At 39.1% G+C, this 23,199-nt stretch overlaps 1 protein-coding gene across 1 annotated transcript; it reads left to right on the top strand.

The window, feature by feature from the left end:
- Positions 1–284: 284 nt before the first annotated feature.
- On the top strand, positions 285–14,607 carry LOC129240568 (large proline-rich protein bag6-B). Its single transcript, XM_054876468.1, has 11 exons — positions 285–1,038; positions 1,221–1,338; positions 1,895–2,094; positions 2,151–2,282; positions 2,345–2,968; positions 3,023–3,554; positions 8,998–9,630; positions 9,851–10,519; positions 10,588–10,721; positions 13,422–13,637; positions 13,730–14,607. Exons 1-11 carry the CDS (start codon positions 973–975, stop codon positions 14,066–14,068), a joined length of 3,663 nt encoding a protein of 1,220 aa, XP_054732443.1. The 5' UTR covers positions 285–972; the 3' UTR covers positions 14,069–14,607.
- Positions 14,608–23,199: the final 8,592 nt, after the last annotated feature.

The raw sequence follows: 23,199 nt of genomic DNA, 5'->3' as shown, positions 1-23,199 counted from the left end.
CATTCGGAACAGTTCGAAGAATATATGTATTCGATTAGAATTTCTTAATTTCAATTGGATTCCCTAACTCCGTTTAGATTCCGAGCCCGAAATCCAAATCGTTGCGAAATCAATTTTAGTTGGATATCAAAACACCCCTAAATTAAAATTTCTATGCTTTCGATCTGAACTGACCGTAAAAAAATCATGAAGATTGTTGTGAATAACAATATCTGGCAACACATACCGCTATTAGTTGTCAAAGCGATTTTTTCTTTACATCCGGCAGCATTTCATTTGCGAAGCAAAAGGCGAATGGCGATTTTTTTGTGGCTGTGACTAATCTGATTAGAAACACCTGAAAAAAGTGGCAAACTGCATTAAAGGCTCATAGGTTGAAAAGTGTAGTGGACAGAGATATGAGTGAAAATTATAATTCGTTGACATAATAAACATTTTGTGGAGAAAAAGCTGCGAAAGTGGTCGTTTGAAGCCGCCTATAGAATTTTTTCCTTTTCTACCAATTGGATTGGTTTTCCGTTTGGAAGTCTGTGTGTAAGAATAATGCAGGTAGATCTTTTGAGCCATTGATTTTGAATAGTGTGAGCGAGAGAGTTGACGAATACGTACAAAGTGAACGTTGCAACCTTTCGAAAGGAGCAAAACCAGTGTGTATTAAAAAAACACACATCTAACTGTCAAGCAAACGTCAATTGTGCGAATTTGACATTTTCAACGTTTGCATTCACGGTCTGCTGTAAAAACTTCTGGAAAAAAATTTTTTTCTTCATAACTTTTATAAAAGGTCGCTTGTATTTTAACTAAAGTACAAACATAAGCGGAACGTGGAATTAAACGAAAACAAACGTAAATAAAATTTTCTTCTGTGATTTTTTGTGTGGCAAGTCACTACCCGCATTCTTTGGTGCTGCAGTATATTTCATTAGCCGTCATTTTTAGTCTTTCGATAGACCTCTTCGCACACCACGCAAAATGTTAATAAATTTAAGAGTGAAAACGCTCGATGCACAGACGCATGATTTTAGTATTGACAATGAGGTAAGTGAAACATTCAATTTAATTGTGAAATATTGGAAGACTAATAGTTCAGCCATAACCGACCCGACCGTAGCACCATTGACCAAGGTGAAGGGAAGGAGTTGTCTGCAGACGCCGCCTCCGCAAATTGACGCTTTCTTATTCCATGCTTTTTATACTATATTTGTTTTATTGTGTTGTAGCTGACTATACGTCAATTTAAGGACAAAATCGCCGAGAAGACTAATATAGCGGCAGACCAACAACGTATTATTTATTGTGGACGTGTTCTTGCTGATGAAAAACAATTGAAAGAATATGGTGAGTCAAAGAGATATGAATAGCTTTAGCAGACCCAAACTTGTCAATCTGTATGCATTTCTATACAGTTGAAACTTTGTATTTAAAACTGAGCACTCTGAAAGAAACTCATATCGAACCAGCAATTGGCAATATCAATTTATAATACAGAATTTACAAAAACAATAAGCTTTAGTACTTAAAACACAATTTTCACTCGGTTATTACAACTAAAGAAACCCCAGTATTGAATTCCTGCGCTTAGTAAAGAAAGCCGCGTGTTACTGATCAAATTAAATTAAATAGACGGCAAAAATATAGTCCCTGTAACAGCAAAAATTGAAATGGGATTTTCGATTAAATATTGCATTTATTGAGGTTGTATTTTATATATTGTCATTGCCATTTTTTTTTTTTGTTTTTGTATTAATATGCACCAAACTAGATAGGAATATTGAGCTTTCCAGTTTTTTTTTTTTGTTTTTTGACGATTTATATAACCATTTTTATTTAACGATTTTTTAATCATTTATATTTATTTATTTATTTATTCTATTAATCATTTATATATTTTTAGATGTTGATGGAAAAGTTGTGCATGTGGCCGAGCGACCACCACCGTCGCAGCGGGACCTTTCGACTTCCAATTCCTCCACGAATGATGCACCTAGTGCACGTGAACGGCCCAATAATCGTGGTGGCATGCGGAATTCTCCTCTATTTCGGGCTTTGGATGGCATGGTCGTCGGCACCATGGCAATACCAATGAACCCTGTAGTAAGTTTAAACAGAAATAAGTTTTCAATTCATAAATTTTCTTACTCTCGTCATAGCAAAATAACGTGCAGCAACCTGTAAATCCTTTTGCTGTTTCCTCATCATTTTGCGTAAATCGCATAACAGTGGCTCGACATATGTTGGATTGCGCAAATAATATTGCTGCATACTTGGAAGATCCAGAAAGGGTAAATACTTCCATCTCCTGAACTGCGATTACTATGCCTCTTTATATCATTATTTTCTGCAGGGTCTTAATAACAGCTCTTTGGATATATTGGCACGTGGTAGTTGGACTATGGAATCTACTGTGGTAGAAGTGGGTTTCACCGCTGCCGACTTACCGCAGAACCAAAATATTGTTGAAATGGTGCAAGATGCTGTTTCTGCAGCGTTACGCCGTAATAATAATACAAACGTGACCGTCGTACAATTACCAACAGTTTTTGGCTCTAATGAGGGTGAAAATGGTGCTACGAATAGCGGTGAAGCTGCTGCAGACATGGATGCAAGTAACGATGGTGGTGGTGCAGTTGATGCTGATGGTGCTGCGGTCATTATAGAAGATGTTATTGATGATACTTTCGACGCCGTTGGTGCTAATATCGGCGTTACTTCTAATACTTCCGGCACAGATACTACAAACAATATTACATCTCCAAATCATACGTCGACTGATACTTCGGCTGGAGACGCGTCGAACGCTTCCGCAACGACTGGTACTAACACCGATGAGAATCCTTCTCGTCGTCGCACCAATACTCGTGTTTTAGCTGAAGTAGTGGCACAGATGCGCACTGTCCAAACTCGTCTAAATCCTTTCATTCAGCAATTCTACGAATTATTGAATAATGATCCTACATTCGATGAAGATGTAAGAAATACTTAGTTAAAATTAAAATTAATATAATAATTATCACAATTTTAGAATACAACCGAACGCGAAAATGCACAACGGCTTTACAATCGTGTCTCAGAAGCACTCCATTACATGTCGCATGCTCAACATGCCATATCCGATCTGATGTTGGACGTGTCGCAACCGGCACCACGCTTTCTCACATGTCGCCCCATATTGGTCGAACAAAGCGGATATGTTAGTTCCAATAATTATTTATCTGCTGCTGCAGCGGCTGCTGCTGCTGCTGCCACAACAGGCAATAATCAGACGCGCCCACGTACGCGCGCTTATATAGCACCACGTTACAATCACCCAGTAACCATAACTACCAGCTCGCCCCCGACAACGGCAAGCGGTAATGGGACAGTGTCTGGCAACTCGGCTGTGGCAACTGCAGGTGACAATAATAGCAACAATCGCAATACAAACCGCACAAATGCAAGTGCAAGTGGAAGTGGTAGCGGTAGTTCCGTTGAAGATCCTGTCGATGAACCTTTGGTCACTCCCAGCAACACACCAAGTACAGCAGCCGCAACGAATGCAGCCACTCAAAGCAATGGTAAGTGAAATAATATGCCATAGTACAACTGATGCGAATTGATATGAAAAAATCTGTACTTAATTATTATTTATTTGTTTGCAAATTGCAACGATTGTAGATGGTAATACCATAGAAATTATGCTCCAACCGAGACGCGGATTATATTTTGACAGTAGGTTTTTTTTTTTACTGTAATCGATTTAATCGTTGGTTTCTTCAGTTTTTACATGTTTTGTTTTACCCCATAACGCATAACCTTTCACTTAACTAATTTTACTAAACCTTTTCGGTACGCAAAGCATAAAAGGCGCACTAACACAACTCCCTAGAAAGCTGAAATATATTTTATGTTTTTGGTTCAATACTAAATTACTGTACTGTACAGTGAATGTTGCTTACTTGACAAGTTAAGTATTAGAGCACCGTTATGAGTTAATTGTAGCTGCAATACGAGGCCTGCTAAGTGCAGTAGGCCCAGGAAGCCTGTAGTTTCAACTAAAAGGAGAATTAATTTAGATAGGTTGGCTTAAGGAGCATAGATAAAATCGTTAGTGACAAGCGGGTTTATTCTAAATAAGTAGAATTCGCTTGATTGTACGCGAATTTTTCTTCTGATTACGGATTTTATGGGATCAAAATTAAAAATGGTCTTTTTTGAACCTCAGTGAACGGTGTTGAAAATCTATTAGTTCCTGTACTCAAAAAATTACTGTTGTATCTGTCTTCAACTTGAACAGTCTGTCTGATAGAAGCGTGACAAAGTTCAAACTTAAAGTTCTGTTTGGTTATAAACTAAATTATGCTAAATAGGTGCATTCTTTTCGCAATACGCGTTGTGCAACTTGTTAGTTTTTTGAGAAATTTAGAAAAATTTGTTCCGAGTTACACACCCTAAAGGTCCAAAAATATCGCGTGCACATGCAGCATAGGGCACAAAAGGCCATGAGGTCAAAGTGCAAACTCCAATAAATCTAATGCAGCAAAATATTTAACGAAGTCGAAGACGTCCATTAATAAATGGGTGCAACAGGATACCGAATTTTAAAACGTTGATGACTTCATCAAACGAGGCCAAAACAAAAACCTCCAAACCAAGATCAGAATCATCATTGATTTGTTTGCGACAAAGCCGAACTTATCGCTGCGTGAAGCTGAAGTAGTTTTAACGTTTTCGAGGCCGTTTATGCGCTGAAGATCTCAAATTCCGAAGCACATTGAAAAACCGCTGCTTTCATTATCACACACTGAAAAAAATACTTGCATGGGCTAAGGCGAATTCAGAACGGAATTGACAATCGCAATATTCACGGATGAGTCTTCATTTTGGGCGAATAGTTGCATATGTACATCGGTTCTGGTGTACTGCTAGAAATCGGCGACTTCAACGAACTGTTAAGTTCCCACGACAGTCGGTTCTACGTAACCGTAACGACTCGGATTTATATCCAGTCAAGTATTGTTACTTCAGCAGCATTCCTCGTACATATATGCATAGGGAATGTGTATGATGCTACAACAATAACAACAATAACTGTTAAGTATCCATTTAAGTTTCAAGTTTGTGACTGTTTCTCCGAAAAAGGATTTGGCCATTTATTTGTGTTTACCGCCAATTTGAATGCAGTTTTAATGCATAAAATTTACCAAAAAATTGTATTACTACCAGTTGCGAAGATGTTTGGAAGAATTAGTCAACCTTGCATTTTACAAGAAGGCAACGATCCGAAGCCGAAGGTGTGTGGAGTGGAAACAGCAAAATGGGATTGAAAAGTTCTATTGGCTGTTGTAGTTGCATTCAAGGAGAATGCTGCTGGAGTGATAATCCTTGGCCGAATATAAATACCGGGTCGTACCGGTAACATTGAACCGACTGTCGAAGGAACAACAATTGGCCTTCACAGTCGGCTGATGTCAACGGCATTGGATATGTTTGGGCAGTAGTTGAGCAAAAACTCAAAGGAAAAAAATATAGACGTGGCCAAACAGTTATCAAAGCAAATTCGGCTGATTTAGAACCGATTACCTCCACAACTTGGGCATAAATTAACGCAAAGTATGATTCGAATTGGTCAAACAGTCATGGTGGTCAAGCTTCTATTAGACAGACTGTATATTACGTATCCTAAGCAATTTGGAGTATTCGTCAAGTTTGCAGGACTAGACTGTACTGAAACGCCTCGCAAAAAAATTCACAAGAGCACGAAAAAGGATACTCCGATTCCTGCTGTTTTGCGTACTTAACGAGAACAGTATTTATATGTTTGTAAGAAGTAGTTTTATGTAACTGCAACTGCAAATTTTATTGTTGAACCAAAAAATAGTGGCAACCTGGGAATTAGTTGCGTGTGTTTTGTGTAGTGCGACTTTATTTTTGTAGCGAAACTTCTTAGGCGTCGATGGGCGAGCGAGAATGGAGAGTAAAATTACAAGGTCATGCAACGTTTTGAGCAATTTCGTTCCGCGAGAGAGGAAAAAGATGTAACGTAGATGAAAAGGAGAGAGAGAGCTATACCTTATATACATCTTAGATACACTTTAGGCTATTTTTCCTGAGTTTTTCCTTGAGGTTGCTAATTTCTAGCTAGAAATAACACGCCTACTTTTTTCTATGTTTTCCTATTTCGATATATTTTCGTAATTTTGTTATTTGGTTTTTGTTTTATTTCAACATTGAAACTTTCAACAAAACATTTCTCAAGCTGCGATTAGTGACCTTAACCGTAACCATAGCAAGCAGCTGTTCTGATCGAACATATGGGCATCACTGGAAACGATTATAGGTGCCGCACCGTAACGCCATAACCACAACCGTAGCCGCATGTATCGATTGAATTCTGGTTTTCCCCCAGCAGCTGTAAGCAGCTGTGAAACACTTTACATTTGTTTTGATATTTGCAATCAAAATCTGATTTTTACAAAGGAATGACAAAAAATTAATTGACTTAGTAGAAAACTATTCGTGCAAATATTGCTATTAATTCTACTTCAATAACGGCTGTTTATTGTTACGGCATGACTAGTCGATAGATGCTGTACTGTCGCGGCTATGGGTATGGTTACGGTTATGGCGTTATGGTTACGGCACCACTACTTGCGGCTTTAGTCATATAAAAATTCGGGATTTTCCGGTAATGTCAACCCGACGGTCGCGATTGCGCTTCTTAACGAGTTGTTGTTAATTTAACTGAAATGTGAAGATAATGAAAATAATTTCAGTTCACAGAGGCAGCCACTGCCCATTCATTCGTAGTGGATTAATTATATATTAATAATTGGTTATTTTTGAAATGAATAAAAATCTTATCTGCCGAAGATAATCAGCATATAATTAAAGGGTTTGACAGTTTTTGCACATTTATTTAGACCATTGCGACTTAAGGCGTTTTTTTACTTCAAATTTTTGTTACTTACCTATAACAATTAACTGCATTAATAAAAATTTTACTTTTGTTTTAACGAAACATTTTGCTCTTACTTTTCACACTACTATGCATATATACCAATCTTTCTTCTAAAAACAAAAAATTGTATCAATATTTACTGGGCCCTGCAGTTGAAACTTGCGAATTTAACTCAAAGAATACCTAAAATAGAATTGAAGAAAAGAAGATTAGTACTTCGACATAAATATCTTTCATGCATTCTGACGGGGCTGAGCGTATGTGCCTTTCTACTGGCCGTACCAGATGTCGCTATGGCATTGCATTCGACAAGAATGCAGTTTCTAGGGATTGGTCGCAGGAACGACAAAAGTCGGCGGACCATATCCCCAAAACTGTGCAGATGGCTTCGCAATCGGCAGTGACCTACCAGAAATCCAGTGAGCATTCTCAGTTTGTCTTTATGGAGGCTTATTAGATGGTTGTTGTTGTTGTACCAACATAAACATTCCCCATGCATAAACGAAAAATGCTGCTAAAGTAACAATCCTTAGCCGGATATAAATGCGGGTCGTTCCGTAGAACCGACTGTCGTGGAAACTATTAGATAGTTAAATCTCTTTTGGTTATAACTCCTAATAAGTACTTAGCCTGGATTAGCCCAACAGTTTGCTACCAGCTTAGTAGCCTTAATTCTTCTCTTCTAAGATCTTCCTTGACGGTACATATGTTGACCCAAGGCAAGGAACGGCTTGGGTCTTATTAATAATGAAGCCGCAGCCACTCTAGCCAATGCATCCACTTCTTCGGTTATAGGTATCTTCCTGTGCCCTGTCCTAGTAAATTTAATTTATCAGTGCACTCAGGGACTAGTGAAAACTTAACCTCAATGTAGGTCTCTTCCTAAATATAGCTTTGCAGGTATACACTTCCTCTTCGGTACAGACAACTTTGTTTTGGGGCGAAAGTCCGGAATGTTTGCGGTATGATTATATGAAGCACAACATCTCTTCATCAAGTGCACAACTCTCTGCACTATATCGTAAAGGGCTATTGCTATGACTAGAAAATAATATGCGTATCCTTGGCAGTGGATGCCCTTGTTAGTAAACAAGTGTAGTAAGTCGTCAACGACTAGGCTGTCCGCCGTTGCGGTTTCAGCTTTCCTTGTTCGTAGCAGGTACTCTATTCATCTGCAGATTGGTCTTTGTATGTTTCTATTATCTAGTGATTACAACCCGAATGAAACGCACTGTCGAACTATGCTTTAGCGGAAAGTAGCAAATAACGACATGCTTATGCTCTACAACAAGAAAAGCATGGCCGTCGTACAACATCCAGAGGCCGAAGCACCTATTAGGATGCTCTCGTCCAAGCATCTCACGTATTACTGCAACACTTACAAGTCACTGGAAGGTAGGGCATCATGCAGCTATACTCAAGCTTTATTTCAATGCCATCTGCAGAAGCTGTCGGGCAGAATGTGAATGTCCAGATCTAGCTAGAGCAAGACTTCGCTCCTTCGTAGGCCTTTCTTACAGCAAATTAATGAAATCTCAAAAATAGATAAAACAAGTTTTCTGCTATATTTGGTTCTCACGAAATGGAGCTGACTAAAAAAGAACACAAACAGACATCGCAGGAGAACAGCAGTAGGAAAACGGTGCTAGTCGCTAATTAGAAACAACTTTTTCTTCTTTTTGGTCTTTCACCGAGATTCGAACCTACGTTCTCCCTGAATTCCGGAAGATAGTCACGCACCAAATGGATATGGGGGCCGTATCAGCCTATATGCATCTTATAAAAAATACTTGCATATTTGATTTGCAAGGCAATATTAATTTAGCCTGAAAATGCGAGAACATCACTCGTAGTTGTTGACCTAGGCAACTAAACAATCCACAGTTTATATCGTAGTTAGTAGTCAACGAGTTAAACGTTATTTCAGTCATTCATACATACGTACATAAACTTGTTTGCATTTCAATAACATTCTTTTTTTATTCCGTTATCGCCTTATAACCCCAAGTAACAGAGAAATCATGAAAAATAATTGAAAGAAATTTCTGATAATTCTATAGATACACCACATGCGCAAATGTCGCGTCTAATTCAGGCCATGGTGAACTCTGCGCCCATTAACACCGAGCTTCATGTGCAAATCTTACCGCCTTCGCTACTAAATGTGGCAGTAAATCCGCGTGGGAACAATGGAAATGGCGAGCAGCAACAACGTACACAGTCAGGAGCTTCGGCAGGAGCAGCGGATGCAACAGCGACCGCTAATAACAGTACTACAGGAAATAATGATTTCAACAATGCCAATGCCAGTGGTGGCAGTAGTAGCAGGAACGCAAGCGCCAGGGCAGGTACAAGTCTTAGGAATGATCGCAACAGCAACAATTCGGTACCAGCAACAGGTGCGAGCTTGCCTGCTACCACCAGACTTCGTCCGGTTTCCGCTTCATTGGCAATTGGCACTTTGCCAACAACATCTACACAAACGCGTTCAACATCGCGACCACAACTGCAAATTGGTGGCATACCAGCAAATGGTTGGAATGGTCGCTTTATACCGGCAAATATGATATCGGCGTTCGATCGCTTCCTACCTTGTAATAGTCATCACATTCGGGAGCCGGAAGGCAACGCCAATAACAACAATACAGCCGCAGCAAATGTTACTACTAATAATGCTAGCCCTCAGATAATAAGTAAGTACAAAACAAACTCAAACAAATCACATAAAATACTTAAAATGGCGGGAACTGTCTGTAAATGTTTTTCTTTTTTTCTTTTAATATACTTTTCCTATAATAATAAAGCAGTTATTATAAAACTGCAGTTCAAAAGCGATTTCAAGATTATTTTCATTAAGGCACTTCCCGCCATTTTTCAACCATTTTCCACATGGACTTTTTTCTAATCTATTAGCCACGAATTCGATTAATCCATTCACTTTGCGTTCACCTGTTGAACTTACCGATATTTTTCCACGTGTACGCTCTTCACCCACAGTAGGTGGCTCACCCACGTCTACACCGCGTACGAACGCTCCCTCAGCGCCAATATTACCGCCACGTTTCAACCCACCCGAATTTTTCTCTTTACGTAATATTATATCTGGACAAAATCGCAATGCATCAACTGCTGCGCCATCGACCGAGACTTCAGCTACTTCTGGTAGCACCAACACTGGCACAGACAATTATCGTCGAAATTTGCGCACTCAGTTAGTCAACTTAGTCAATCAGCGCATTTTTCGTGGGGAACCAATCAACGAGGATACCGTAACACCAGCTGTTAATCGCGCCGCTGAATGGTTTGACGAAGCACTGCTGGTGCTGCTGCCGCATTATGAGAAGCCCGAGTATGATTCACGTCACTCTGTTACCAATATTTTTCGACACATGCTACCGCTCTTCATTGAGATTGTGCGTGATGAGCAGAGTAATCCGGCTACGTTTGAGCAACGTATAAAGAAAATATGCGAAGACTTTCTTAACCGTTTATACAGCGTTTTGAGTGTGTGTGTGGACCGTAGTAGAGTTATAAATTACTGGGTTCAATTGATGAGTCAGTTCTCGGTACCTATGCGATTGTGTAAGTACAAATGTAAATGACTTGTGAAAAAACCAATTTATAAAATTTTTTTTTCTTTTGTTTTTTAGTTTTAAAGGACGAAGCTTTGCAGTTTTTAAGGTCCTATGTAGACAGAAGACCTCCATCCACAATTGATACAGCTGATGCACAACAATTCATCGTACATAGAAATGTAACGCCAGTGTCGGAGCCAGCAGACACTGTAAGCGTAAAAAAGTGTTATGAATATATAAATCAAGAAATATTTGCAAAAAAAAAAAAAATAAAAAAAAAACTTAAACTACCTATTTAAGAACAGGGCCATTATAGCCTAGACGGCGACGTTAATCGAGATTACCGGCGCAGTTAAATCTTATTAAATTTGTAGTGCGACAGACGGCTGTTACGCGGATTAGTGAACAGCTGATTTGTTTATTGGATAGTTTTGTCAGTAAAAGATGAACCGCTGGCAACAAATGCGGGTATTAGCTGCGCTAATACTAAGAAATAATTGTTTATTATTTATTCTTAAATTGCAATTTCTAAGGCTGCCTAAAAATATCATAACAATTAACGTAATTTCGAACGTATTAGTGCAAACTAGCATTGCATCCAGTCTTTCTTGTTCTTCTCTTTAAAAGTTTCATTATTTTTCATTCACAATACATATTAACTGTCATTTTTCGGCAATGTTGCCATCGAAGATTCCCCTAAAAAAATATAATAAATAATTGGCGCATACATCCGTTTCTGGGTGTTTGGTCGAGCTCCACCTGCTATTTGTGGAGTGCGTCTTCATGTTGTTACACAAATGGAATGAATTACAGTTTCAAACCGACTCCGAACGGCAGATATTTTTTTTTAGAAGTATACCCAGAGGTTTGCTATTGCCTGTCGAGGGGCGGCCGCTATTAGAAAAAACTCGTTTTGGTGTTTCACGAAGATTGGTGTTTCACGAAGATTCGAACCTACGTTCTCCGAATTCCGAATGTTAGTTACGCACCAACCAATTCGGCTACGGCGGCCGCATAAATTATGAGAATCAAGTCTAGTTGTCAATCCGCATTAATTGCACTTAGCTCACGAGATAATTCCGAATTACACCATTAATCCCGATTAACGCTACCATCTGTCTAGGCTATTAGCTAAATTAGATTTGAAATATGAAGTACTTTCCCATCTAGGAGAGAATGGAGGAGAGATTAAATTGCGGATAACAAAATCACCTCTCTACACCGACAGGCCCAAGATGAACTGTGGTGTTGGTGTAGGTGCTTATTCCAGTAAGAATAGTGACGTGCAACCATTACGGTCAGGAAGTCAATCAAGACATTTATGGGTTATGTTTTATGCTGTTACAACAATAAAAATGGCAACATCTTTCAACCAATAGTGCTAGCAAGATCGCAAGATCTTTAGAAATAAGGGCATGAATAGGTACAGATACGAAGCAGCAATATTTTCTGGCAACCAGACGGTAGATTTATTGCCATTGTCCCTTCCGTTTTATGACTTAATATCTAAATCGATGATCGTTTCTTTCATCTGTATTCCCAGTTGTAAGAACATCGAAATAAATGATAGTGGGAATGAATTGGTTCAGGGAAGAGGCTACCTGGATGAATCAGTAGCTTTGGCTCTGAGATATCATCTCGTGCTAATCCAAAGAGGAACTTAATTGTTCTAACGAGGAGTAGGTGGTCAGTCATCCGAAGGTTTCAAGTAGCAAGAGAACTCTTGCGAAAAGCATACTGTAAGTACTATATGTCGTCCTTATAACAGTATCTGCCTCTGCTGTTGCCTTGAGGATAGCGCGAATAGCAAAGTAAGATGGCCAATATGTTTATATGTACATTTTGTTTGTGTCGTCATGGTAATTTGCAAATGCCAGAATGCCTCAGCTATGTGCTCTATACATATAAGTACAAAATATCTTGACAAATATTTACGCCAAATGGGACTATAAATACAATTTTTAGTAATAACTCGATTTCAGCGCCACCTGGTAGATAAATTTTAAACAGCCAAATTGACGTTTACATCCTTTTGTTGTAAGGGACCTCCCGTTTATTCGAGCTTAAATAGTTCTTATAAAAATGTTTTAATAAAGAGTGATCAATTTAGAGGTATCGGATTTTAAATTGAAATAAAACAACGAAAATTCAAATTGACTGGCCAATCTTTATTATGTTTGTGTAGAACCATTGGTGACATTTTTTTTTTTTTTTTTTTTTTTTTTATAAAGATAATTGCTTTTAAATGTTGGACATAATTCGGCCATCCGTAAACCCCTATTTTGAATGACGCGCTGAAGGGCCTCGGTCGGTATCTCGTGAATAACTTTAGTAATGTTGGTTCGCAATGCCTTAGACTTAAAATTTAGACTTACATACATATCACGGGCTTCAATTTCGGCCATTAAAATGTCGTTTATCATGGCGCGCTAGCGTTCGCCATTCACTGTTACCTTGGTGCCGGCCTCGTCTTTAAAGAAATGTTGGCCGATGATTCATCCAGCCCATAGGCCGTACCAAACGGTTGTTTTCAGTGAATGTAGTGGCTATTCTGGAAGGTCTTCGGGTTGGTATTCAGCCCAAATACGGCAATTTTGCTTATTGACTGACGTAGCCAACAAGCCAAAAATGGGCCTCATTGCTGAACACCATAAGTTGGTATGATCGCCTCCATTCTGATCACCCCTTTACCAGTAATTCATTCATATGTTTGCGATAACTTGCAGTGGGGCGGGAACAACTATTATTATAGCTACCGTTTGTGGTTCCATGTCGGCACTAAGTTCAGGTTAAGGTTTAAGTAATTTGAAAAGCAAAAATTTTCTTGTGCTACGCCCACCTCATGCATATTATGTATTGTATAATACTCACCATTATTTTTATCTCCCCCATCTTTATTTAATCTACAGCCTTTAGAATCTGATGTGGAGATGGTAGAAATGGCGTCGACATCCGACGCAAAACACAATAGTCAATTTACAATAGACATGGACGACGAAGCAGAAATCGAACTTGCCCCTGCCGAACAATTGCCCGATGTTACCGTCGGTTCGGAGTTGTGGCATAGTAATTTCCCCAACGACTGGTTGCCAATCATTGCACGTGATCTATGTACCCAAAGTGCAGTAAGTCTCCCGTTTATTTGCGCATTTTCTAAGCGTTTCTATAAATATATCGTATTGTTGTAAAATAATGTTTTTTTTTTTTTGTTTTTTAGAATCCGCCAAATCAAATTCCATTCTCGGATGCGTACATATCAGGCATGTCGGCCAAACGAAGGAAAATGATACAAAACAATAAACCGCCAACTGAGATTAGCTCACTAATCGCTCGAAGTGTACGCAAGGCCATACAGACCGTTGGCCCACGTGCGTCCACAACTGCTACCACTGAAACGCTAACAGCCGATGAAATCACTGAAACTATTGCCAACGATGTTGCGGTAAATGCTTCGTATACGGAGGCAGTGCGTACGCATGTACGCGAACGCTTAAAGAAAGACTCTGATTACAAACCCGATAAATATCCGCATGCCACAAAGTTTGTTAACAAGTAGAAAACGTAGGTTGGTGCTTTGTAGGTAATGAGCGACGAAAAACAAAAAAATCATAGCATGTAAAAGTATACGCAGAATACAAGTAATTCAAACGAAACTAAGTTATAATAATAAAAAAATAGAGGAGTTTAACGAAAAGGGAGGAAAAGTGGTTGCTGATACTTGTTATAAACAAAAACTTATTAAAAAAAAAAAAAACATTTTATTAGTGTGTTTTTGATTTTTGATTTGTGCTTTTTCATTTTGATAAATTATGCATTCAAGGTAATAGAAAAAAGAGGTCAACACCACAGTAGACGAAAAAATATTATACGTACTAATCGAAAAAAAATTGTACTTTATACGATATTATTAATATAAAGAAAGAAAAAAAAACACAGAAATTTCACGCATATTGAAAAATAAGGTTAACTAAGAAGACATCCATACAGGAGAAGAAACATAAGAACTACAACTATAACAAGATTCATATTTACGTATAGTGCATAAAAAATAAGGCAAATAAAATATAATCTAATGCAGTTTTATGTGCAAGCAAATTGTCATGTTTTTTAATATTGCATATGTATTTGTGTATGCATATATGCAAACATTTAGTGGATACCAGTGGAAAGTTTCATAATTAAGGGGTTAGGGGTAGTCAGAATTTTAACACATTGACTGCCACGTCGGCCATATATGTGTGACACTGTACTATGCGGTTTACGCCACGTCGGACACATATGTCCTACACGACTATTATTCTCTCTCGCCATGTTACACAGCAACGATTGACGATAAATATGATTTTATTGCAATAATAAAATATATGGCTTCCCATGAAATTTCTGTTATAGTGGCTTCGGAGCAGCTCAAAAAAAATTTTCTTTTCGACATTCCGTAACACAAATATTATATTATCAACCAATATAACGCGATCAAGTCTTCTTGTTTACTGAGTATGTAATAAGCTTTGACTTGTTTCTGTTTGCAAAAATAACGGATTCAAACATCAAAATACATTGTCGGCATAGGTATAACGTTGTTTGGTGTTTGTTTTCAAAAACAACATACTCCCAATTGTTTTGTTTTTGCAAAACGAAGGAGAGCTTGAATGACGAAGATGTATTTTGATGTTTAGCCCATGTTTTTGTCGTGCATATATGTCCGCCATGGCCCTGAGACAAAAAAAGTCGGTAGGCGCCACGTCGAACATATGTGTGTGACATACTAATTAGTTAAAAACTGCCTGTTTCTAAGCAGAAAATATTACCAGCACTACCCTAAATTCCAATTTTGACGTCTCTGATGAGATTTAAAAACAAAAATGCTGTGGCCCCAGAGCATCTTATTTGCTGAAAGTGCCTTGGCAGTCAATGTGTTAAAAAACTTTTATTTTTTTTTTGCATTTTCTTAAAGTATAGTATCCTAAAAATATTGTGTGAAAAATTTAAGTGAATCCAACAAATACTTTTCGAGTTATTCAACAAGAGCGTTCAAGAGCAAGTAGCTGCAAGCATGATAACACTCAAGAAGGTAAATGCTACGTAGGTAGCAGCAAATGGATATTTTAGAAGCTGCTATGTCGGCTGCAGAACTATTATATGGCCGAGGAATAGATGGCACAGTGTAAGTAATTAAATAATTCGTATAACTCTACGTAAATCGATAGCAAAACTTTAAATTCGTTTTTCTATGTTTTTTGAACTGGTGATCACTGTAACTTAAAAAGCGCTTTGTAGATTTCAATTTTATACTTCTTTCGAAAAACAAAAAAAACTTGTGCCTAATCGAAGAACACATAACAGAAGTGAAACTTTCAAGGCGGACAAAGAAAGATGGAGAGACCCGGGAGAGAATGGGAGAGAGAGAGAGAGAAAGAATATATGTATATCTAAATAAATTCACAACATTTGCAGAGAATATAAATAGACGAAATTTACAAAAAACGGAGAAGGGTATACCGGTCTAGGTAAACGCCGGACACAAACCGTGGCAACAACGTGCACTACTCTGAGCGTTTATCACCCGCACAAACATAGCGATTCTAGGACCGGAGCAGCGACACAAATTATCGCAAGGCAATACCAATAAATCCGACGCCGGAATGGATAGCACGTCATAGTACGCACAAGCGCTAGTCAGGAAACGGAAATAAACGCCAAAGAGTAGGCACATAGTGAACATCTACCTTACCGACCTTTCTCGTTTTTTCACTGCGAGGAATCTCCAACTTTCCCCCATCAAGTCCACGGCGACCCTCTTTACCACCTGGACAAAGGAGGTCAAGCTGTCCCTTAAGGTAAAAGTCGATGACACACCAATTCCGACGGTAAATAACCCCAAAATTTTGGGTGTAACCTTTGACAGCTTGCTCTCCTTCTCTGCGCACACAACCGCAATTGCCACTAAAGTCCAAAATCGCAACAAGGTCCTCAAATCGCTGGCCGGCAGCACTTGGGGCAAAGACAAAGAACTATTGCTTTCGACATTTAAGGCAATTGGCCGGCCGGTTCTAAACTATGCTGCGCCTGTCTGGTCGCCTGGAACTAGTGATTCACAGTGGACAAAGCTACAGACATGTCAAAATACCACCATTCGGACAGCGACCGGGTGCCTCCTGATGTCTCCCATTCAACATCTACATAACGAGGCACAAATGCTCCCAGTAGCGGAGCACAACAAACTGCTCAGCAAGCAGTTCCTGCTGGGATGTTACCGCAGGTTTCACCCCTGCAGACACCTGCTTGAGCCTGAGCCGCCTCCCAGGCACGTCAGGAGACACCTCTTAGACTACGCTGACGAAATCCAGGACAAAACTAACCGCAACCGAATGGACCGGACAGTATTTAGACAGTCAATAAGCGACATCCACCGGGAGACCGTTACCACCTTCATGAACTCCCGTCCTGTGAATGCCGTAATTGGAGTCCAACCACCACCTATTGCAGATGAAGAGCTCCAGCTTCCCCGTGAGACTCCTGTAACACTGGCACAATTACGTTCTGGATAGTAGGAAGGAAGTATAACGCCAAAAAGTATGCACCAAAAATATACTTCCTACAAGTTTGCACCAATAAACAAGAGCCAAAAAGTAGGCAGTGTTATTTCTCACTAGAAATTAGAAACCATAAAGAAAAACTCAGGAAAAATAGCCTAAAGTGTATCTAAAATATATATAAGGTATATCTCTCTCTCTCCTTTTCTTCTAAGTTATATCTTTTTCCTCTCTCGCGGAACGAAAATGCCCAAAACGTTGCATGGCCTTGCGATTTTACTCTCCCTTCTCGCTCGTACATCGACGCCTAAGGAGTTTCACTTCAAAAATATTCAGAAATATTAGTTTGGGAAAAAATAAATCCATTATTTTCTCGGTATATGGCTGTAGTGGCCGATAGTTTTTGCTCGTTGTCTAGGTAACATTTCACACTAAAAAAAATCGTTTGCTGTTTTTTTTTGCTCCATTCTGTTGTGAGATACAGGGTGCTAACAATGGAAGTCAACAAAGAGAAAATTCGGTACATTTTACGGGTTTTCTTTGATAAAGGCGAAAATGCAAGCCAGGCCGCTGAAATTGTGAATGCTGTTTATGGTACCGATACTGTAACCGCTAATTATGTACAATTTTGGTTTCTTCTTCGTCTGAGTGTTTTTGATGTTACAGAAAATGTCGTTAATGTTCATAAAATCACAGAAATAATGGAAGTTGACCGGCAGTTAGTAGTCGAGGCATCGCTCCGAGCTAAGGACCAACCATAAACCGATTTTAAACCATTCGCGAAAAGAAATGTACGCAAAAATAATGTATTTCTTTTTCCCCAAACTAATATGTATATATATATTTTTTTGGTAATATTATTGGCTTCGAAAGAGCAAACACTCCCATTACTTATGAAATACGTTTTAATTCCCCAGCTGGCTTCTCAATAGCAGATCCTCTTAACCTAGTTTTCCTAGCCCTTGGATACGTTTTTTGACTCTATCTGATGAATGGTTTGTTCGATATTCGTGCTAAAGGCTTGGACCGGTAATGGGTTGTTCGCATAACATCGGTCCGTCACAACACCCCACAAAACAGCGCTCAATCGCAGCTCCGACGTAGCCAGTTGAGACGGCTGATAACGATTACCGAATTTCGCGCATAAAATATCGATTGTGACATGGCGTGCCATCCTGCTGAAACCCAAGTCTATGCCACAAAAGATCGTTTCTCTGTAGCGCTTACCGCTGAAATAACGTTTCCACCAGCATTTTCACTTACAGTTGGGTGTTTTTTTTTTCATAAATTTACTGAGGTCACCTATTATGAAAACTAAAGGATGATGCATTGATAGGTTTGACCATCCGAAGCGAAAGTAACGAGTAACTTTGGCAGCCACGTCACCGCGGACTTGGCGGCAGAATTCTGCCCGCTCATTTCAGCCGCTGTTGAGGCGGCAATGATGTAACGTGATCGTAGACTGCGTTAATTTTTTTTGTGTATCACCAGACAGTCCCAGTTTTTTCATAACCTCGATTAAGTCAACAAATCATCTGATTCCATTAAAATCGCCAAGAACCGGGTAACGATCTGATATTGGCTACACCTCTACTTCTGCGCATAGCGATGCAAACTGGTAAGTATGTTAAGTGTCGTGCCACGTATCTCCCGCGCATCCTATGTTTGGATATAGTCAGCGATACTGCTGCAATGCTAAGGTTTATGTATTACTTATTTCGTGGAAAAACATCGTAGCTTCGGGAAAAATGGTAGAAGTAAAAGTAAAGGTACTATTTTCTCCATTAAGTCACTGTTAATAGGTGGCAGATTTTTCTACTCACCATAAAAAAAGGTGCTGGTCATTTTTGCACACTTAACACATGGGCTGAATAGTCCCGGGGCTAAGAAAGAAAACACGTTTTTCTTTGTTCAAAATTAGCTTTATTCATCAACGCAATCTCCATCAAGATCAACGCAATCATTCCAGCAACGCTCTAAGATTTCGATATCACTTTTATAGTTTATACTTTTCTTACTTTTGCCTCACAATAGGCCTCAGCTTGAGCGATAACCTCTTCATAAGCACGAAATTTCTTACCGTCGAGCATTTTTTAAGTCTGCGAACAGCCAGTAGTCGCTGGGAGTGAAATCTGACGAATACGGTGGTTGTGGGAGAAAGTCTTCTAAAAATGCCGAGTAAAAGGTTTGAAATCAAAATTTTCCGTTTGAAATTTTGCTTCCTAGTTCTTGTTGCAGTATGAACTATATTTTTCTAAAACATAAAATTGAAAGTAAAAAGTAAATAAATAAATATTTAAAACTTGTCAAATTATGGTGTACACACATTTTTGACGTTGACTGTATGTACAAAATTTCATAACAATCATAAAAACTCCCAGGCTCTAATCTTCTTTCCCTTTTACTATACTTAGAGAAGTTCTGTCTCTTAATTGAACGTCCAATTTCACTAAAATCGTAAAGAGAAATTCGACTCCATCTTTTTGTTTATGCACACTGACGGCCGCGAATTTCCAAACCTTCTCCTAATAAGCGGCTTTTCCTGTTCCTGATTGGGCAATATAATTGGGGAAATTGCCTTAGTTCCGAGGAAGCAGGAAAACTGACACCAGAACAGACGTCATAATCTGAAGAATAGGTTATGGGATCGATACAGAAACGCTCAATGTGAATTCAACAATTCGTCTTAAAACAACGTGTGGGAGACGTGATGCTACTTCCGTGCCTAAAATGAGAACCTCCTATCAGACAGGTGATGACTTTTTCTGGCCAAAAGGGAAAAAGGGAAAAGCTCGTATCAAATACGACATTGTTTTTATACGCACGAGAAAAGCTTTCATCGAAAGTAGCACACACAATCGTCTCTCGATTCCTAAGGCAAGGGGTTAAAAGTAATTGTTGAGATTTTCTACAGAGGGCTTCGGTAATGTGGATTGTTTGGAATGCGACCAGCTAAACAACTATTATCGAACCGGAGGAAAAAAGAAATCAAAGGGTTGGACGCAAACAAGCTCCGCAGCACTCACTGATCTTGGGGTAGAACCGGGCTTGGTAGGCTTCATTGGCAAAATGCTAAAAAGCAGAATCATTGAAGCAAATCTAGGAGAATCGGTGCTCAGGAGATTGGTGAGTACAGGGACACCGCAAGGTGGAGTCCTCTCACCATTAACTTCTGTTAATACTGGAATCGGTGGGCTGTAAGGTGATAGCTTACGACGATGATGTTCTTATTGCTGTCTCTGGTAAATTTGTATCTACATTAAGAGACCTAATACAAAATGCTATGGATATACTCTCTAGGTGGGCAGAAAAGTGTGGTGTAGGAGTCAATCCAGGCAAAACACAACTCATATTGTTCACTAGGAAACACAGAATCCTTCAGCTAAGTCCAATTATGCTCAAGAGGGAAGCTCTTGACCAAGTACTTGGGACTAAATATAGATAGGAAATCGACTTGGAAGTCAAACATCTTAGAAAGAGTTAGGAAAGCGAACCTAGCTTTTTAAGCCTGTAAGAGAGCTTTAGGTAAGACCTGGAGGATTAAACCTAAGGTTGCTCATTGGCTTTATACTGCTGTCGTCAGACCCATTCTTCTATTTGGAAATGTTGTCTGGTGGTATGCTATGCAGAAAAAACCTATTCTAATTTATTGAATAAGGTGCAGAGATCAGCGGAATTAGCAATATGTGGCGTCATAAAAACGACGCCATCCATGGCTTTGGATATCATATTACATCTGCCACCCTCTCTTCTCTTCTCTTCTCTTCTCTTCTCTTCTCTTCTCTTCTCTTCTCTTCTCTTCTCTTCTCTTCTCTTCTCTTCTCTTCTCTTCTCTTCTCTTCTCTTCTCTTCTCTTCTCTTCTCTTCTCTTCTCTTCTCTTCTCTTCTCTTCTCTTCTCTTCTCTTCTCTTCTCTTCTCTTCTCTTCTCTTCTCTTCTCTTCTCTTCTCTTCTCTTCTCTTCTCTTCTCTTCTCTTCTCTTCTCTTCTCTTCTCTTCTCTTCTCTTCTCTTCTCTTCTCTTCTCTTCTCTTCTCTTCTCTTCTCTTCTCTTCTCTTCTCTTCTTTTCTCTTCTGCAAATACTCAGCAGCCTGTTCCGCTTTAAGGGGGAACGCCGCTGTGGGGGGTCAAAATATAGTCGATTTTTGAGAATCTTTTTTGTAAGTAGGAATGATTATTCGAGGATCGGACAAAAGGCAATTTATTATATATGTATTAAACTATGTTGATGTAAGTTTTTATTAAAAAATATTGAAAATTGACGTCGTCTGGTGGCAGCGATACAGCAATGAATAATCATCTGAAATCAAAAAACCAAAAGTTTTATTAATCTACACAATAGTGGCAATCGTTGTACGTAACCGTTTTTTTTTGTTTTAGACAAAATTGTGGTGATTCGAATTTCGATATATGTTTTTTCACGTGTTTTTTCGTAAGCGCTACGGGGCCGAACCGACGGGTGCTCACTTAAGCGCACATAGAATCGGGAGTAAATCGAACTTCGCTTTAAATTTTCACCACATTTCTTGAGTAGTTAAACTAACAATTGAATTTTCACAGTGGCGTTCCCCTTAGGGCTCAAAGCGAGCTTACAATGGAAGACTGCCACACATGGACATTCAACCATTTTAGACTCCTATGCAAGGAGATTAGGCGCTTACACGCATGATTTCTGTCGTAGCTGCAGAAATGAGGAGGAACTGGAAACGATTCAACATCTTTTTAGCACATGCCCAGCTCTAGTCAGAAGCAAGAACCGATATTTAAGATCCTACTTCTTAACGAATATATATAATCTATATACTCTAAGTATCAACATCCTTTTACGTTTTGTCAAAAGCTCAGGATGGTTCAATATGGAAAAGGAAATGTAGCGCAGCCCCCGCGGCTCCCAACGGACTAACCTAAATAACAGATATTTCAGGATCACAGGCGAGAGCTTTTATTCAAGCTTAAAGTCAATTAAAGGCGGGGTTCCACAAGGCAGTATCCTTGGCCCTATACTTTATGTAATTTTTACATCTGACCTACCGGTCTCTAAGACTGGCACTCCAGCATTAACCTGTAGCAGGTTAAACTTCTACTTATCCAGAGTGACTCCGACATACTAAACATATGTATGTCCAGCATGTAAAGGCACCCTGCACATGCCCCGTCAAATCCACTCGTCTAACAGCCCTCTCCCTCTGGACCCAACCTGTCAAAACAGCATGTTTGCTGGGCCTACCATTAGATGAGCTAGAAGAAAACGACCGGTGATTTACACTACACTGAGAGGGCTAGATATACTGCTACAACAACAACAACAAATAGCACTACTGCTACAACAACAACAACAACAACTATCACTACTGCTACCTTTGCTGACGATACATGAATTTTAGCAATCGGAGACGATGAGACACAGTCCACTAGCAAACTTCAGGAAAATGTTAACAAAATCACTGAATGGACTAAAAAGGGGTGTATAAAACTTTTCGATGCAAAAATCACTTCGTGTAGATTTTACGAATAAAAAAATTCAATAGCGTCCTATCCATAACAGGCCCGCTAATTCCCTACTCCAATACTGCAAAGTACGGTAGTTAACACATGCGGAATCATACCTCAAAATGCAAAAATTAAACTGACTTACTGGAACAAGTTCGCCTCTCTCCATATACAACAAACTTTTACGGCATGCAGCTGTGGGGTTGTGCCAACCCACTCATCTTGAAAAAAATTCGACGATTTCAAAACAGGTTCATAAAAAGCGCAGTAAACGCACCATGGTGTGTGAGGAATTCTGATTCACATCGTGACTTCCAAATGTCATCAGTATCAGAAGTTGCCAAATATTTCGCTGCAGCTCAAAAAAGATACCAACCCGAGGGGCTCGGCAACTTGCCAATCAAGGTGAGCAATGCCGAGACTTGAACGAAAAAAACCAAATGATCTTGCCCCAGAAATTCTAACGGTTGGCAAGCAGATGTAAATTTCTGCCGGCTATCTTCCAGTTTTATGGTAGTTATGTATTTCAAGTAAATACTGTCGCTTTTAATAGAAAAATATCATTTGATAGTGCAAACTAGGTCTAACAGAATGAAATGTATTTAAGTACTTATAACATTTTAATAAAAAAATTAACAAAATGTGAACGTAATGACTGCAAGTGGA

Source organism: Anastrepha obliqua, chromosome 3 (assembly GCF_027943255.1).
Source record: "Anastrepha obliqua isolate idAnaObli1 chromosome 3, idAnaObli1_1.0, whole genome shotgun sequence".
NCBI classification, from domain to species: domain Eukaryota; kingdom Metazoa; phylum Arthropoda; class Insecta; order Diptera; family Tephritidae; genus Anastrepha; species Anastrepha obliqua.
The sequence above is the reverse complement of the archived record's forward strand: the minus strand, read 5'-3'. Positions and strand labels throughout refer to the sequence as shown.